The 19,021-nt window shown below is 38.0% G+C and overlaps 1 protein-coding gene across 1 annotated transcript in view; it reads right to left on the bottom strand.

The window, feature by feature from the left end:
* Positions 1–19,021, bottom strand: part of PITPNB (phosphatidylinositol transfer protein beta) — an 862,947-nt gene that overhangs the window by 698,516 nt on the left and 145,410 nt on the right. The window contains exon 3 of the mRNA XM_044068302.1: positions 10,339–10,484. Within this exon, the coding sequence (XP_043924237.1) occupies positions 10,339–10,484 (146 nt within the window). The remainder of the gene's footprint in view (positions 1–10,338; positions 10,485–19,021) is intronic.

The following is a 19,021-nucleotide window of genomic DNA, read 5'->3' as shown; positions in this document are numbered from 1 at the left end:
AAAAAGTTCACAAAAAACTAGGAGTGTTATACAGAAATAAGCAACTTCTCACCAAAGCAACAAAGATTTCAGTAGCAAATTCCCACCTTATCTCCACCCTACTTTATGCCTCTCCAATATATACCAACCTAAGGCAATGCGATCTAAAGAAGCTATAGATCTGCTACAACAAAATCGCCAAATTCGCCACAGGGGCATCCTACCGTACTCACCACTCTCTCACTTGCTGAACTGGGCTGGCTTGAACTCGCTCACCTCCTTCAATGGTATCAACTCTTACTCGCCCACAAACTAGTAAACCATCCACTAAATGTCCCATCCCTCCAGAATCTACTCCAACCCTATCGCACCACCAGACCACTAAGATCCAGCAACAAAAATCGCTTGCAGATCACTAAAGCCAATAACTCTGCTGGTGAAGCACTATTCTCTTGCACCATAGCCAAATTATGGAACTCCCTCCCACTCACAATTACCTACATACCATCATGCACCCACTTCAAAACTTTACTAAAAGTGCACCTAGAAACATGCTGGATGTGCCCTTGCAACTCCCGCTGTATCACCACCCACCCATCCAACCACTACCTTTCTTTCCACTCCACTAACTACCTTGATTATAGGAAGCTCAGATGCTCATAAGACTAGTACTTATTATACAGCAGGAACTTCTTATTGTAACATTTGTTAATGTCTGTTATGTACTTCACAGATAAAGATTCTAGTTGTCTGCTGATGTACTATGTTCTTCACCTGTAAATATGTTGTAAGTAATTCTTCACCTGTAAATATGTTGTAAGTAATTAATATGTAAATTGTTAATCACTATGTAATCCAATGTAACTACTGTCTGTTTATTTTAACTGTGGAGCTTTTCTCCCCGGGCCTCCGCTGAAAATGGACCTACGTCCAGTCGGACACTCCCGGTCAACAAATATAAATAAATAAATAAATAAATAAATAAATAAATAAAAAGTGATCATCAGGTTGTATCTTGCTCAAGCAGGTTTCGGAGATGTATTTTTATATCGGACAGAAGTGACAAACTTTCACCATCCTGAAGAGTCACATTAATGGGGGTTTGCCTCCAGGAGTTTGTATATTTACTCTAACATATATTACCAGCATCCAGCTGCATCTCATCAGCAGTAAGAGGATAATTCATGCATTTTAAATAGTCACCCTGGTCTAACACTCAGATTTATTTAGTTTCAAATTCTGCAACCCTAGTCTGTCCAGCAACTTAATGTGATGTACCAGTACTGTTTTGTAGTGAGTCTACGTTCAATAATCGAATGAAAAATCCATCAACCCACTGTTCATCGAACTTGCATCGAATGTTCATTTCAGTGAATGCTCAATCATCGAATATTTTACCCAGGGAACAGGGTTGGTTGACCAGCACTAGGAAATGTGCCCTTTTCTCCACTGTAGTGCAATCTCGGAGTTGGTATATATAAGTAGGAAGGGTGTGGGGGGTGCAGGTCCCCACCTGGTTGGGTTTGATATACTGCGGTGTTTTTCAGTATGCATGTTGGTCCACTGTCTTTATCCCTGGGTAAAACATCCAATGATTGAACATTCACTGAAGTGAACGTTCGATATTTTAAGTTCACTGAACAGAGGTTCAATGGATTTCTCTTTCAATGACTGAACATAGACCCACTCTGTAGCAAACAAGAACAGAATATCAGCAATAATATTCACAACAGCTTCTAGTCCCTTGATCACAGTACAAAAATACCTCTGGTGCTGACAAAATTCCAAACCGTCTCAGAAATCTGTATCTGCCCATGGGTATAATAATTGTGCACAGATTAGAACTTGCCTCTTCCAACTTATTTGTCACTAACCTTGATTAGCATCCATCACTGAAAAAAATGTTTTAGCAGTTGCTGCTACGCTAACACAGACTGTAATATCTAGTGTTCCCTCTCAATCCACTTGCTGAGATTCTCTGATTCTCTGAGACTATACAGATTTTTAACTGTCTTATTTCACAACAATTACCATGCTATTGTGTCCTCTATCTATCACACCAAGTAATTACACGCATTTAATCTACTGATATGTCCTTTCCTAAGAGCAGCAAAACAGTGTGTATGGAGTAGGTATCACATGCACACCATCTGTTGAAGACTGAATGAACCATCCTAGACCCTCAAACAAATAAAAAAAGAACTCACTAGGACACCAGTCTTTGCCTCTGCCCACTACATTTTCTACTTATGCATTTGCAATGATGCATTTACAACAGGTATATTAGTTCTGTCCTCTCATACTGTCAGCCAAAACTCTGAAATTTCAAAGTAATCAGATTCAATTTGATTACTTTCCATTATGAATCAGTCTCAGCACTGGTTTTGAATGAACAATACTCAAGCATTCAAAATGTCTGTCACTTTGAGTGTTTCATCTGCCTCTGTAAAAATGGGAATTGTCCTCTCACACATCTTACTGAACTTTCAGATGCTGCAGTTCTCCGTTTGATTCACTGCATGCCACTGACTTCAAATTTCTGGCTGTGTTGCCTTAGCACTAATAATCACATCCACAGACAGGCATCATTGACCAATTTGCTTCCTTTACATGACAGAACCAGACTACAGCCTAGCCCAAACAAATATGACCTAATGGCCTAAACTCATGTCCAGAATAAAAGAACATGCACAAAGATTTTCTTATACCGCACTTTAGAAACATTATGAATGGTGACAAACACAATGTTATACTTTCCTATAGTATTTAACTTAAGCACAACCTTGCTATTTATTCATATTTTATCAAAAGAAAAGTATTCTCACCTATACTGCAAGCGGGTCTATATTACATAGTCGAACAAGCAGAATGTCAACTAACCTTTAATCGACAAATATGTGTCGAAGCTGCACATCATCGAACGGCCAAATCATCGATACCACGCACACCACATTAAAACAAACACTATAAAGTGGGGGGCTTCACCCCCCAAACTATATATACTAACTCCAAAATAGAACTACAGTCGGGAAAAGGGGAGATTTAAAAGAATGGCCATTCACTGAAATGCAGCTTCGACATGTGTCGCGTAAAGATTAGTCGACATTCTGCTTGTTCGATTATGTAATACAGACCCCTACAAGCAGTTTCATCTTGCATCTTCCTCTCTGATGTACAGTCTAGTCTCTCCTGCTACTGGGTATCACAATAGGTACAAAATGCATTACTTCTGCCCTCACATACATTTCAGTCTTTAATCATTTGTTTACCTCTACAGCATTAATACTCTAACATCTTAGCTTCTTACTTATCAAACTGCATTTTTGCAGAATGGCCTACTCTATCATACATTTTGCTAACTTGATTTTCTCTATACCTTACTATTCATTGCCTCTTGTCATGCATGTCACCACAGAATTTTCACTTCCTGGCTGCTCATACAGACACCATTTTATTTGACTGGTTATTTTTACAGCCAATGTTTTTTTTTTCTGTTATTCTGATATTGTCAGTCTGGTCCACTTCCCCAAGGTCTTCAGTTCATAGGATCATACAAAGTTACTAGGCTATTGGCCCTGAGGCCCTTACAAGTCTAGCCAAGAATTCAGCCCAAGTTCCGACAAGTCAGCACCCTATGCCACTATCCAGCAGGGACACAGGTGGAATCCCAGGGGTGTATTTTCTGCTCCCCATCCAGTTATCCAGGTTGTGCTTAAAAACAGTTAATAAGGTACTCTGCTTAACATGGAGAGCACGTCTATTCCACAAAAGGGGGAGTCTCTGGGACACAAATCTGTATTGCCAAGTCCTACTGATGTCAGCGCATGTGGGTTACTCGAGTGGAGCTCGACTTGCGGATATGCAGCAATCTCATCAGGGTGGGGTCAGAGATCGCTTTGTATGCCAGACAAGAGGTCACCTCTGAGGAGTCTGTAGGAGACTGAGTAGAGGGACAGAGCCTTTAGCCTACCTGTGTAGGGTATGTGTTTGAGGCCCTGGATTCTCTTGGTGAGGAACCTCTGTGGTCTTTCCAGTTGTGCATGTGTTTTGGGAGGTACAAGCCGAAAGGGGCATTGTTCTCAATAGAATACAGGGATGTTATGACCAACTTGTCCCTGCATGAGATACCCTTACTAATGAGGTGGGCCATGTAGAAAGCTTTCCATACAATGATGGTCAAAAGTCAAGTTTGCTATCAACCTGGGTGCCCAAGTCCCTCACGACTGATTGTATGTTTAGGACCTTATTATTAATGTAATAATTTGTGGAGATGTCACTCTCTCCAAAGGGGATGATCATGCATTTTTTGGCATTCAGTTTGAGGCTATGTTTCTGGCACCAGACAGATGTTTGAGTGAGACCCTCTTGGAGGATGTCCACATCACTAGGGGAATCAATGACAGCACCCAGCTTACAGCCATCTGCAAACTTGGTCAGCTATATCCCACTGGTTTTGGCCTGCACCTCATAAAAGTATATCCCAAACAGTAGAGGCCTCAAGATCAATCCCTGGGTTACACCACTCGTTATGGATCTACTGTTTGAGGTGGCTTCACCTATTCTGACTAGGTGGGTTTTATAAGTGAGCCAGTTTACTACCCATCTGGTATCATATGGATTGAGTTAATCTATTATACCAGAGTGGGGAACAGTATCGAAGGCTTTGGCCAGGTCAAGGTAGGTGGTGTGCACCATCTTCCCCTCATCCATGGCTTTGGTGACTGTCTCAAAAAAGTAGACCAAATTTAACAGGCATGACCTCCCCTTGACGAACTCGAACAGTGTGAGGTCAAGTGTCTGGAGGTTGCCAATTCCCTTGTTAATGAGGTCCATGATAATCCACTCCATGGCCTTGCAGATCAGGCTAGTTAGGCTGACGGGTCTATAATTTCCTGGATCGGTGGACGATCCACCTTTGTGCAAAGGGATGACAGTGGCTGTCCTCCACTCAGCTGGGATGAAGCCAGTACTCAGGCTTTGGTTCAATAGGGTGCCTAATGGTGCAGCAAATTCCTGCATGAACTCATGTAGGATGCAGCATGGGATGTTACTGGGTCCCATGGAGACTATTTTTTGCCTTTGAGAGGACAGTGATGACTTGCTCCCTAGAGATAAGGGGAGGGGGGCAGCTACTGTGGATGTCCTGTTTTACTGATGGGAGGGGGGTACAGAGGGGTGAAGTTTTCACTGAACCCATCTGCCAGCCAGCAAGTTGGCTATATCTACAGCTTGAGTATGTGGTATCCTTGATCACCAGTTCTGAGCAGATCTGGGTGCTTCCCTTGAGACTGCGGACATATGTGAAGAAGGCCTTATGATTGCCTTTAGTAGATGTGGAGAGTTTGGACTCGAAGTTTGCTCTGGAAGATTAAACTAGTCTTATTTGCTTGTTCAAGCTAAGAAGAGATTCCTTCCAATTAGGCACCTGCTCCTTCTTAGGCCTGGACAGCAATTTTTTTTCTTTTTATTATAGTTTATTTATTGCAGATGTCCACCAGACAGGTTTACTCTTCCTTGAGGAAGAGGATTTTGTCCGGTCAGGTATTCCTGATTCCATGCATATAAATCCTCATTCAGTACTTTAGTGTAGGTTTGGACATATGCAGCAGTTCCTACAGAGGGGAAAGGGTCTGTGAAGTTGTTTATACCTTCCCTCAGGAGATTGCAATCAGCTTTGGAAAAGTTTTTTGTTTGATCCTAGCTAGGGGGAGTCAGGGGAGATGGTGACTTTGAAAGTTACCACTTTGTGGTCGGATCTTACCAGGGATGATGACACTGTAGGGATGCTGCAGTGGTTACTCATGTTGGTTAATACCAAGTCCAAGATATTTTCACCAGTTGTGGGTGTGTCAACCAACTGGTCCAAGTTATCAATTTTAACTGCAGACTCAGCAATTAACGGACACATTTTTCCAGTGCCAGATCAGATTTTTCAGCAGAATCTGTCTTATAATGGTAATTTCAGAGTCACAAAGTTTACCAAATTCACAATCATTTATCCACAGTCTCAGTTTAGTAACAGGTATATCAAATGCTTTATTGAACCTACTGACTCCTGGTAAAAGACAAAGATCTGTCATACTGCAAACCAGAGACTTATGTTTGGAATTTAGTTTTCAATACTGCTAAACTGTTTTTGTCTGTCTTTATGAGAAAAGATATGCCAATGTCTTCTGTGAGATGTCAGGTATTGCAGGCTATGCCATGAGAAGTAGAGCAGTGGATGTGTAACATATGCCAGCATAGCTAGCTGGAGTTTTGCAAAGAATTATATGTCATTTGTATATCAAGCTGATTTTTACAGGTGGTTGTGTTGAAATTTTATTTGTAAAGCTGCTTGCATTAAAAAAGTACCAATAGTGGGTCCTGCTGGACAAAAAAAAAAATACATCTGTATGCCAGACTGCATTATAACTGCTGAAATTAATATTGTAACAGAGGTTACTGGAAAATTAAGAGGTTAAGCTCAGCCCAGGTAACTTTTAGAAAAATATCCTGAAGTTAAAGCATTTAGTTTAGGCCATAAAGATTGTACTTCACAGTTCTGGTTGCAGCCAGAGATAAGAAGTGTGTACTGGGAAGGCTTCTGTATTGCCCTTGGGAGTGAACTAATTGCTAGTTCAGAAGGGTGGAAGTTTGAAATTGTTTTATGACTTCCAGAAGCAGCACCACATCTTAGCAAAGCTCTCCCTGTGTGTATGGTAACACACATGTGCGAGACTCTGGTTCAGTTACTAGTAAAGGGGGGTACTATGAAAACCAGAAGTCAAATGACCAGATGTGTGTGAAGTCATTCTGTAATCCAGCAAAAATGTGATGTTTTAATACTAGATGAGACTAACGTCTCAAAGCAGTTTGTTTTTGAAAACTGACAAGAAGGACCACTCACCTACATCATCTTGCCTTGTTTTAGTAAGTAACCAGGGAATAGTACTTCTTGAGATCAGTCAGGAAAATAACTACCTTATAGTCTGGGCAAAGGGTAGCAGAGCAAGTAAATCTGTGCCAGCCTTACCCAGTTGTGTGTGTAAATCAAATCTCAAAGAATGTGTGTGTCAGCTACTTGGAGCAAGAACATAGAGCTCTGGTTTCAGAGAGAGGGTGGTGGAGGACTTGGTTTGGAAACTTGACTGAGAACTCAACTCCACAGCTGTGTGAGAGAGAGAGAGAGAGAACGAGAGAGAGAGAGGGGGAGGGAGAGAGAGAGAGAGAGAGAGAGAGAGAGAGAGAGAGAGACAGAGAGACAGAGAGAGACAGAGAGAGACAGAGAGAGACAGAGAGAGACAGAGAGAGAGACAGAGAGAAACTTGGACCCCAGACTGTGTGTGTTCCCAGTGTGCTCTTAAGGGACACTGTTGGTGCAGACAGCTGCATCTGGAAATACTGTGTGTGTCTATCTTTGTTCCAAGTGAACGTCCCTTAAAAGTGTCAGTGGTGAGGACTCAGTCTCCTTGATTACTGACCCAGAGAGGGGATGTCACAGCTTCCATCCCCATGATATGGAGAAACCTGGCACAAAGGACTTCCTGTGGATTGTCAATAGGGCAACTTGCAGTGAGATAAAGCCCAAAACACTGTATTCAGGAGTTCTAATAGTATGACATGTAACATTGCAATTTCAAGATTTGATAGTGGTTGAATGGACACCATACTATGCCCAAAAATAAAGAAATCCGTAGTTAAAAATAAACATATATTCAGTGCACGGGATACATTGAAAACATGCATTTTCTAAGAAGTAAAAGTGGGATTTTTTCTGTTAAAAAAATATTAAAGCAAACATTCAACTCAAATTACAAAATCTAAACTCATACTGCAAGGTACTGTTAATCACGTAGGCAAAAAGCATAATTGCAAATGCAGACACAACACTGTTGACATAATGACACAAAATTATGAGACATTAAGAGAAATGAAAAAAAAATTTTTTTTGGACACGATGTTGGATCTGTACAAATACAGGAGACAATAAGTAATTTACATTGCTGTGGTATACGGGCATTAAACACAAAATAAAGACACAGAGAAACTCCACTGAACATACCTATTCGAATGACTCACAGCCCACATTCCTTGTTACTCTTAAAACTATATGTATAGCATGTGACAGCCACTTTCTTTTTCCAGCCCCAGCATGACTCTGTACCTATGATCTGATCCTATGCACAATGCCAATTATGCCAGTCTCTTGTATTCCAATAAGGAAAAAGTAGTGCAACTCGCTATGATGCACAGTCGTCCTGCATAAGTCATTACCTTCAAATATACTGGAACAATCCTGCATAAATACTCATATTTTGTCATCAATATCAACCACAAAACTGCCACATTTAGCACTCCCATTAAAGCCCAGACTAAAAACAAGAACCATTTTTAATAGTGACTCAGGAAGAAATAGGTGGGGGAGAAGACAGTGAGCAGCAAATGGTAGCTTGTCCATCCTGGGAGAAAGGGACTGGTGATTCTGGTTTGCCAAATGACTCCAAGCAAACACAGGTTTGCAAGTCATCAAAATGGTCAGTGCTGGAAATGTGGGCTTAGTGCTACCAAGCTAATGATGGTAGCTCTTTTTAATAGAGGTGTGTGCGTGCATGTGTATGCAGGAGTGTGCGCATGCGCAAGTGAGTGTGAGTGTGCGCATGCGCAAGTGAGTGTGAGTGTGTGCATGCGCAAGTGAGTGTGAGCGTGCGCATGCGCGAGTGAGTGTGCGCGTGCGCAAGTGTGAGGGAGTGAGCGCATGCGCGAGTGTGAGTGAGTGAGCGCATGCGCGAGTGTGAGTGAGTGAGCGCATGCGTGAGTGTGAGTGAGTGAGCGCATGCGTGAGTGTGAGTGAGCGCATGCGTGAGTGAGCGAGTGAGTGAGCGAGTACGTGAGTGAGTGAGCGAGTACGTGAGTGAGTGAGTAAGTGAGTGAGTGAGTAAGTGAGTAAGTGAGTGAGTGAGTAAGTGAGTAAGTGAGTGAGTGAGTGCGTGTGTGTAAATGCATGGGAAGGGTACTGCAGGATAAATAGTAAATGCAAGTGTTCACATCAGCTACCAGTGAGTTGGGGTAAAGCCTAAAAAAATACCCTCACTGCCAGCAGTGGTGGATGCCAGCAAGGGTACAATCTCCATGGCTCACTGTATGGATGACCCCCTCCCTCATGCTGAGGGCTTCCCTGTGGCTGGGCAACAAACTGGGCTCGAGGCTGCTATGAAGCCACTGATGATTGGCAGGCATGGTAGGAAAAAGCACTTGGGAGGAAAAAGTAAAGTTATGTCATTGATGTACTGCTACCCCTCAACTAGAAATCCCCCATTTATGACACTAAACTTCTACTTGGGACTTACTTGCTGTACTCACCAACAATTTTGACAAAGGGGTGTATTTGCTATGAGCTCTAACAGACACGATTCAGCATACAAAACATTTACTGTTTCTGTAGCAGGAAAAAAATAGATAAAAGAGTATCTTTTGTCACTACTTACAACTCAAACAGAAAAGGCAGAATGTCAGCTCCACTGAAAATTCAAAAGGAAAGACATGAAAACAGATAATGGGCTATGGTTCATTAGATACATCACTGCAATGGCTTCTAAGGAAAAGCAACCAAAATCTGCTATGACGCCTGTACATCTCTGATGATCAACCATGCTATTTTAGTCGGATATGAATACCTTATAATAAAATCTCTTTCACTTAGAATGCCAAAGGCTGCTTGCTAGTTGCTTGATACAACACTGTTTATATCTGTCATGCAGACAAAGTTGTCTTGTTATCTTCAGGGCTGTTCGAACCATATGGGAGAAATTTCTTATTTTCTGAACTGTATTGTGTTTTATAGTCCTTGGAGCTTGCATTCTCATACAGAAATATTCAAAATTGTTTATATATTTTTTTTAATACTATGCTCCTTTTCTGGGGTTCAGTGGCCCTGGAATGGCAAAAGATAAAATAACGTTGTGCAAGTGTAAACCCCAGTCACATATGAGTACAGGAAAGGCTTTCTCCTGCAAAAAAAAAAAAAAAGCCTTTTCTGATTTTGCTTTTGGCTTATGATGTACAGCCAGCCCCATATAAATGTGTCTCATGCATATATGTACAAAGACTGTCAGGATACACCATTTTTTTGTCAGGGAATGGTATACTGAGGCATGTAAGACCAAACACTCAGAGGAACTAATGCTAAGAGCAACAACTTGATAGGGGAGCAAATAGGGTGTTGAGCAGAAGTCTTGAAAGGCCAAGTGAGATGGACAAAAAAAGGAAAAAGAAAAGAAAATAACTTGAAAATGTCAGTGGGTATAATAATATCTTGTCATGTGACTTATCACACAGCATCAAATTATACTACACATTGCATTAAAATTTTACACTCACCTATTCAAATGGTAGATTTTGTGTGTATATTGTCCTTTCTCATTTTCAGTTTCATATGGTTCATTTTTCAGAACTTCAATCCCTTCACCACCTCCGGTTTCATTTTTGCTAGCTTCTGCCACAGCATAAAGCTGTCCAACCTGATACTAAAAAAGAAAAAGGCAAATTAACTAGCTAAATCAACTTCAAACATACGAGTGCAAAAAATAAAAATGCCAATAACTGCATTTTCACGTCTGACAATTAAAGCTGAATGACTGTACAACTATCCAGTATAACAATGCTTCCCTGGAGGAGTCTCAAAATGGGGTACATGATATCATGTATCACTTCCATGTGTCCAGCTACAGCCGATATATCAGTCACTTAAAGCTGAGTGACTGAACAACCAGAATCACAATACCTCCCTGGACAAGACATTATTTATCTCTTCAAGGTTACCAGCTATGATCATCCATTTCTGAATAAATGACAAGACTACAGCAAAATATTTTAAATCATTCACAGGCAGAAGGTTGAAACATCTACAAAATTCAGTTCGGTGCATCTCCCTCTTAACTGCCCCTGGTTTTGCCCCATATTTTTGGTCTGCTCCTCATACCATTTTTCCTTTTCTCACAAATCGAGGACTGCAGTCACTAAATGACAGATGTTTCAAACTTCATATCCTGAAGATAATGTATGCCAGTGTGTAAAGCATGTTATCCTAGTTGTAGTTGTATGCAGTTATGCATACAAGAACAATATTTAAAATTTGTCCTTTTTTAGGGCCTTTGTCCCCCAATATTATTTTGGGATTTGTCATGGATTCTTAAGCTAAGAGGTTGAATGGAATAGCTCCACAATAACCATTTTTTTTCTCTTCAAGTTCATAGTCAAGCTGTGAATACTGTTGAACTGGTCACTCCAAGATGCTATCTTTTAAAGGAAATTGCAACTATGTAGGCATCTATTTTCTGCCTGGGTTTTCTTGTTTGACTGCTGCATGCAATAAATGTGAAGTGACAAACAATGGAGTGAATCCTCTTGTTTAAAATGCAGCAAGCATGTTGCATACACAGTGTCACTGTAACCGTTGCAAGTGACACTGTCAGCACTAAAGTCTTCCCACTCTGGCTTCTCCATCCAAATCTTGCCTGCAAGAGTGCTAAACTAATATAGCAATTATTAACTTTTTCTTAAGTGCAAAGCACCACAGCTATGCTGAAAACTGCTCTCTGAGCAAGAAGTCTGAACTTATACATCTGATCCAATCCTATTATACACTAACTGCCAGGATTAGCAACGTGGCTATTCACAGTCTATAAGAATCCAACAGCCAAGGCAAACTGGCCCTCTTACTAGCCAAGCTTCCAAGTGCTTACTTTGTAAACGTAGAGTTTTTGTAATCTCAGCTACTTGCACTTGCATACGGCATTTGTCCATTACTGTTGTCTTAAGCCACAATAAAGTGTTAACAGCAGGCAACTGAACCTAACTTATTTTGTTGCTGCAACTCTCATATGGGTTAATGTTACTGCTTTGCGGTCTTTCAAACACATCTTTGAAGGAGAGTTTCTACTGTATTACTGACTTGCCATTAGCTTCTATGCACTCTTATCAAGTGCAAAAACTGAGAGTTCGTAAAAGCTGTTGCAGCTGATTTCTTGTTAAAGCAGAATCCACTCAAAACAGAGCTATTTTTATAGATAGACACTAAATAAAAAAAGCTAATTTTTTTCTTCTAACAAGTATTTTGATCTACGTGATGCTCTAAGATTTCAGTTTACATTCTAAGAACTTCCACCGAAGGGAGGACAAATGTTCACCCCTGAGGACTCAGTCTTTGTGTGCATTATAATGAACAGCATTCTGCTGCCTTACCACTAATCACTGCATCTTCCTCCACTTCTTACATTCTCTTCCTCACTGAATTTACTGTTTGCCAGATTTACCTTTTTATAGTTTCTACTACTTTCATCTCAGATTCCTTATGCAGCATGTATTTTCAGGCAAACTTGCTGCAACCTCTGGCATCCATGTGTCATTCAATAAAGTAACTGTTGTCTAAACAATGTCTAACAAATTTCAGCAATATCCATCATGCTATTCAATATTAATATAGCATAACATTCCTTTTTACTCAGCCCCTTATAGTGTTTCTATAACTGAACTGAAAAAATGGAAGAGACAACTTAAGGCAACTGTCTTAAGTGGTCTCTTCTCCATCTTTTCATACATTTTCAATCTTTTATGTTCAATAAAGAATGTTTTGATGGAAAAATCTGCCATACTGTTTCTCTTATTAAGAATCTAATTCTCGGGGGCAGAGCCTAGATGGCCAACTGATAGCAGTGAATTTAAGAGCTCCATAAACTAGTATAATAATATAGGGAATGTTATTATCTTCAAGTTTAAAACAGAAATCTATAGATAAGCTACTAAACTAGATAAATATCAATGTTGGCAGAGATATACAAATAGTTTCCTGTCAAGTAACTTGGAGATAATATATTGAGTCAATGAATCTGAATAACTCAAGGAATTCTCATCCAGATGCTACTTTGAAAGAAAGAACTGCAATTGATGACATCTGCCTTACAGGAACTATCTTTGAAGATGGAGGGCTTTAAAAATGACTGAGAAAACCTCAAATTAAATTATCAAAAACAGACTGATGCTCTTAAGGAACTATTACAGGAACATCATACAAAAATAACAAATATAGAGACTTCTCTAAATTACATTAAAGGGAGGCTCAAATAGGAAGAATTCCAAAAAGAATTTCTGCTTAAACAGAATACATGGCTGTTTAACAAAATAGATGACTTAGAAAACAGGGAAAGGAGAAACAACATAAGGATCTTTGGTCTGCCTGAAAACACTGAAGGAGAAGACATTATTTTACTCTTAACAACCTGAATTCCTGAATTTTTGGACTTGAAAGAGGGACTTACATTTGGAATTGAAAGGGAGCATAGAGCACTGAGGAAACCTGTTTCTAACTGAAAAAATACTCCACCTAGATCCATAGTTATAAAATTTCTTTCATTTCTGGCAAGGAACTAATATTAAAATCTGCTTGGAGAAAATCACCCTTAAAATACAATCAAAGCCTGATAAAGTTTGACAATGATTATTCTTCCAGAATACTAGAACAAAGGAAAAAAGTTTGGCCAATAATAAAACTGTTGAAACAAAAAAAATGTTTAAACAAAACAACATTAAATCACAGCTGGCCTTTCCAGCCAAGATAAAAATACTTTTTGCCGATGAGATGAGAACCTTTAATGACGCAGAAGCTACTATATTCATCAAAAACAACAACATAGTGTCTATCCCAGAAGAAATGGAATGGATGGCCCCTGCTCTTAAAAAGAATAAAAGAAACAAATCCTTGGACTGATGCTAGAAAGAAGAAACAAAAAAACTGATTCCAAGACAGCTGTCCAAAAAAAAAAATAACTCTTACAACTACATCTGTCAAAGTATCAACTTATATGGTACATCACTTGTCATCCGTTTTTATTTAAAAAAGAAAAAGGAGGGTTTCTTAAACAACTGAGAAACAGTAATGATTTATTCAGAATATTCAGAGTCCAATAATTCTTTACAAACAAAGGTAGGTTAAGATGGGTTACTATTTACATTATATACAAGCCAAACAAAGCAACATATAATATAAACATATTAGTTTCTATTCCCCTACTTGAACTCAATGAATACTTATCTTGTTCATTTTTCATTGTTTTTACTTATAATAATTTAAGTAATTAATTAACTAATTCAACAAGGTACCATTCATCAGAGTTCAGACTCAAATGTAACAAATTAACATCATATATAATAGCAGTAACAGCAGAGTGTTTTGAAAAAAAAAATCCTGCTATGGAGACTAATGCCTTCTTCAGTTAAAGTATGATTTAGAAATGTCATGTATATCCTAGATGAATAATAGTAGCAAGCTCTTAATACAAATGTCGTCATTATTCTAAATATAGTTAATATCAATTATGGCAGGTATCACAGCTACAAGTGCTGTTAGATCAATCCTGATATGGTGTGCGTGGATGCAGCTGTGTCTGGCAGCTAGTACAAATGTCATTATTATTCTGTCTAAACATAGTTAATTTCAATTATAGCAGGTATCATAGCTTCGAGTGCTGTTTGATCAATCCTGATATGGTGTGCGTGGATGCAGCCATGTCTGGCAACTAGTACAAATGTCATTATTATTTTGTCTAAACATAGTTAATATCAGTTATGGCAGGTATCATAGTCCGGAATGTTGTTTGATTAAGCCAGACATGGTGTGTGTGGAGGCAGCTGTTGTATGTTGCCATTTTCATCTCCGGGAAGCTGTGGGTTGCAGCTTGTGATCGTGGTTTACTGATGCTTGTGTATTAAGAAGAGACATTTGGTGTTTTAGTCTGGATATGGCAGGTATCATAGTCCTGAGTGCTGTTTGATTAAGCCGGACATGGTTTGTGTGGAGGCAGCTGTTGTATGTTGCCATTTTCATCTCCGGAAAACTGTGGGTTGCAGCTTGTGATCACGGTTTACTGATGCTTGTGTATTAAGAAGAGACATTTGGTGTTTTAGTCTGGATCCAAGCAAAAATGTGATTTGGGATATTTTGGCAGAGAACAGTTGGTTTAAACACCTGCTGAGTGAGAGGTGGGAAGGCTGGAAGAATGTGTTCTCTCTTGTAGTGGCGTCTTGTTGGGAGGGTTTATCTGTTTGCTCTCTGTTCTTTTCCTGGCTGCTGCCTCGCTGAAAGGGAGGGAATTTAGGCTTGAAGTTCCAGTAAAGTGAAGCTTTGCTTCAGGTGCATCGCGAGCCTCTGGTATGCAGTATACAGACACACTAACAGAAACAGATGCTTCCAGGTTCCTATGGCAACGGAGACAAAGTGACAATAATGCTCAACAGCTCTGAGGAGACTCAAGAGATGATTCTTGTCAATGTTACTGATTTAAAATAAAAAATAAAAAAGTATATATATCAAATAAAAGTGCTGTTTTAAACCACATGTACACATACTGATGGTCTCCCAACAAAAATTTAGCTCATTAAGTTGATTCTTGACAAAAAAAAAAATAATAATAATAATAATATGCGCAATTTTATATTTAAAATGTATTTTGGTCCAAACACATTAAGGACTTACATAAGAGTGGAAGTCTGAGTTATTGTGAAAGACTAGAGCACTTGGTCTTGTGCACAACCCTTTGCAGTGGTCTCGGAGGTGAGCTTGCTCAAACGTGTTGGGCATATGGGGATAGCCGATTCTAGGGGTGTTTGGGGTTTTGCTGGGAAGTGCTAGAGAGTCATGAGCATTCCTTCATGGAAATATCTGTGGGAATGGAAGGTGTGTTGAGTGGTTCACTGGCAGAGTGGCCACTGCATGGAACAGATTGGTAAAATGGATTAGGACAAATCGTGGTTTGGATAACAGCCTGGAAACACACCACATGAACTAGTGAATGGTATTCTGGCAAAACTGGATGGGTATTGTTGTCCATGCTTGAAGTACTGATGTGTGTATGTAAGGATGGAAATATACATAGAACAAATAAAAACTAAAGGGGACTCATAATTTAAAGTCTATGGACTGTATAAAATGCTTGGAATGAGCTAATAATAAGAATAAGCATTACAGCTTGTGGTCTCTCAAATAACTAAGCAACAGCCAAAAACACACACACACACACACACACACACACACACACACACACACACACACACACACAATAGTTATGTAATATATGATTTTAGTAAATCTAGACATAAAATATATAATCGTCATATAAGATGAAGCAGTCTGCTGAATTTAGATATTAACGACAGGATTTAATAACATGGGCTTGTGTATAACACTGCTATCTTAACTTGTCGTAAATGACATACACTACATTGAACATCAAGGGGAAGCATGATGATTTTCTTATATAAGTAAATATGCATAACAAGTCATGTAATTCCTTTAACTTGAATTGTGGTTGTGTAACACATCTTGACCATACATAATACTTAAGCTGTTACCAAGGTGACTAATGTTTTATAAATGACATCAAACTGACAAAGTTGTTCAAAGGAAACAATAGAAGCCTGAACTAGGAATGTCACAGAATGTAACAATCGCATTCTGAACAAATAGTATTACACTGACAATAATCACTCAGTTTAACCTTTGCTGATTATACAAAATAGAATGTTGCCATTTAAATCTAAAAGCTTTGAGTATATGCCATAAAATGGCAATTTATGAATATATTTATGAATATGGAAAGGGAATTTCCAATCATTAATCATAATAAGTGAATTTGTTGTTTTTAACCTATAATTTCACTCATTTCATAATAAGAAATGACAGATATGAAAATCATTATGTGTAGGACATGGGGGAAGAGGGATGCACCGATAAGTAAAATGCACTAACTTTCATCAATGTTCACATAAACTTGATGCATTAAGTAAGTTAGCAGCAAAATGATTAGTTAAATGCTGGCAAACAATGAAATATAACTTCTGATATATCCAGTAAAATACATTGTATTATAAACATATAACTATTTATATTAAGCAATATGTTTTGAAAGACTTCATCAATAAGGGTGAATATGTTAAATAACTGTGTGCTATAATCTTTTACTGAGGTTTTATACATGATACATCCTACTTTACTATTATTGAATTGCTTGTCATCTATCTTTCATGTAAATATTAATTGTTTATACAATAAGTAAACATTTATATTGCATTAGAATTACTATATCTGTTCAAAATAATATACATATTGCTTATTCCTATTACAAATATTTTCCATCTGATAATTCAATTTATAGAGCTCAGATGTTCTGGACTGGCAAGGTAGGAGTGAAAATCTGATTGACTTGATTTATACATCAGATTAGGAATGATTTTCATTCCATGGCTAGTGCGGTTCTTAGTTTTGTTAACATTTATTAATTTAAATTTATTTCACAAAAACATGTTTAGTATGCCTGACCAAAACATTACTTTATTGGTAAACACTCAAAGTATAAAACTGATAATTTCCTTTAAAAGCTCAAACATATACTTTACAGTTATCAGAGGAAAATGCTTAATATTCACAATAAAACAAAAAATACATAGTCTAAATAACTCAAGATGGATTTGACTTTATTATCTTTAAATACCAATGGCTTAAACAATCTTAGGAAGAGATCAAATCTACTGAAATATTTAAAATTTAACAAAGCACAAATTGTCTTCCTTCAAGAAACTCATTTCAAAACAAATGACAATTACAAATGGAATCCTAAGGACTATATGATATTGGTGCAATCTAGTTATAAGACAAAGACAAAAGGGTAACAATTTTATGGAAAACAAATGTGATTAACCCACAAATAATTTATAAGTATGAAGATACAGAAGGCCTTATGGCATTAGTAATAGCTAAATATAATAACAGAATATGGACCCTAACCAATCTATACTGGTTCCCAGTCACTGGAACAGGAACTGTTAAAAAAACACTTGGATTTCATTTCCAATAATTAGAAAGGCAACTTAATATTAGGAGGAGATTTTAACTGTATATTTGATATTTCTGAAACTACAAATAAAAGACCACTGCGTACATCTGCTGTATCAAAACCTTTAAACAAGTGGGTAGAATCATGTCATCTTGTAGAAATAAATCTTTATTGTTTTCCCCATCAAGATCACAGATGTGGTACCCAAACTAGAACAGATAAAATATTTGCTGCCCATGGTTTACACTCTAAAATCATTAATTTCTCACTCCCTGCCCCTTTTCAGACCACCGTTCATGGATACTAAAACTTCAAAATGGGTACAAACCATTAATCTTTAACTCCAGAATCCCAGCATATATAACTAGAATTAAAGAGTTCAAACCCGTGTTATTATCTGAATTAAAGTTCTTCTTGGATATTAATTACACCACAGAGCTAAATAAAATAATGACATGGGACTCATTAAAAGCTTACATATATGGTAAAACCCTAACTTGGTAAAAAGAAAAATCAGAGAATGGGATTCTGAATTATTAGATCTACAATCCAAACTTTTGTCAGTACAAGCTGAAAAAAAATCAAAATCATTTGGAGATGAAAAAGAAAGTAGAAGTATTAAACAATAAATAAAATTAAATTGTAACACATAAAACTAGTTTAGCTTAAAAAAACTAAAAATGAATACCTTGGCCACTTCTCCCAAATATCTAATGTCTGCAAGAATCAAAATACAGTCAAAAGCTAATAACATTAAAAGTATCTTCCATGAAAAGAAAGGGAAACATGTCTCGGATATAGGTGACATTGTTGATGCCTATAAAAATCACTATATGAACATTTCCAAAAAGAAAATATACATATTGATCAATTAAATCTAGATGAAAAATGTTCTAATATAAAAAAAAATACCAGAAAAATTAAAACTAGATCTGCAAGCACCCATATCCTACAAAGAAATTACAGATACAATAAAAGAGAGTAAAACAATAAAGTTCCATGTATAGATGGTATAATTATGGAAATATATAAACTTTTTCCTTCAGTCACAAGCTTTAATGCCACCCTCTTGGAGATATTCCTTAATCACACCATTCCAAAAGGAAAACAAATCCCCCAACCTCTGTACCTCATATAGACCTATATCATTATTAAATAATGACTATAAGATATGTATG

Source organism: Protopterus annectens, chromosome 4.part0, assembly GCF_019279795.1.
Source record: "Protopterus annectens isolate FY-2018-M chromosome 4.part0, PAN1.0, whole genome shotgun sequence".
In the NCBI taxonomy this organism is placed as follows: Eukaryota; Metazoa; Chordata; order Ceratodontiformes; family Protopteridae; genus Protopterus; species Protopterus annectens.
The sequence above is the reverse complement of the archived record's forward strand: the minus strand, read 5'-3'. Positions and strand labels throughout refer to the sequence as shown.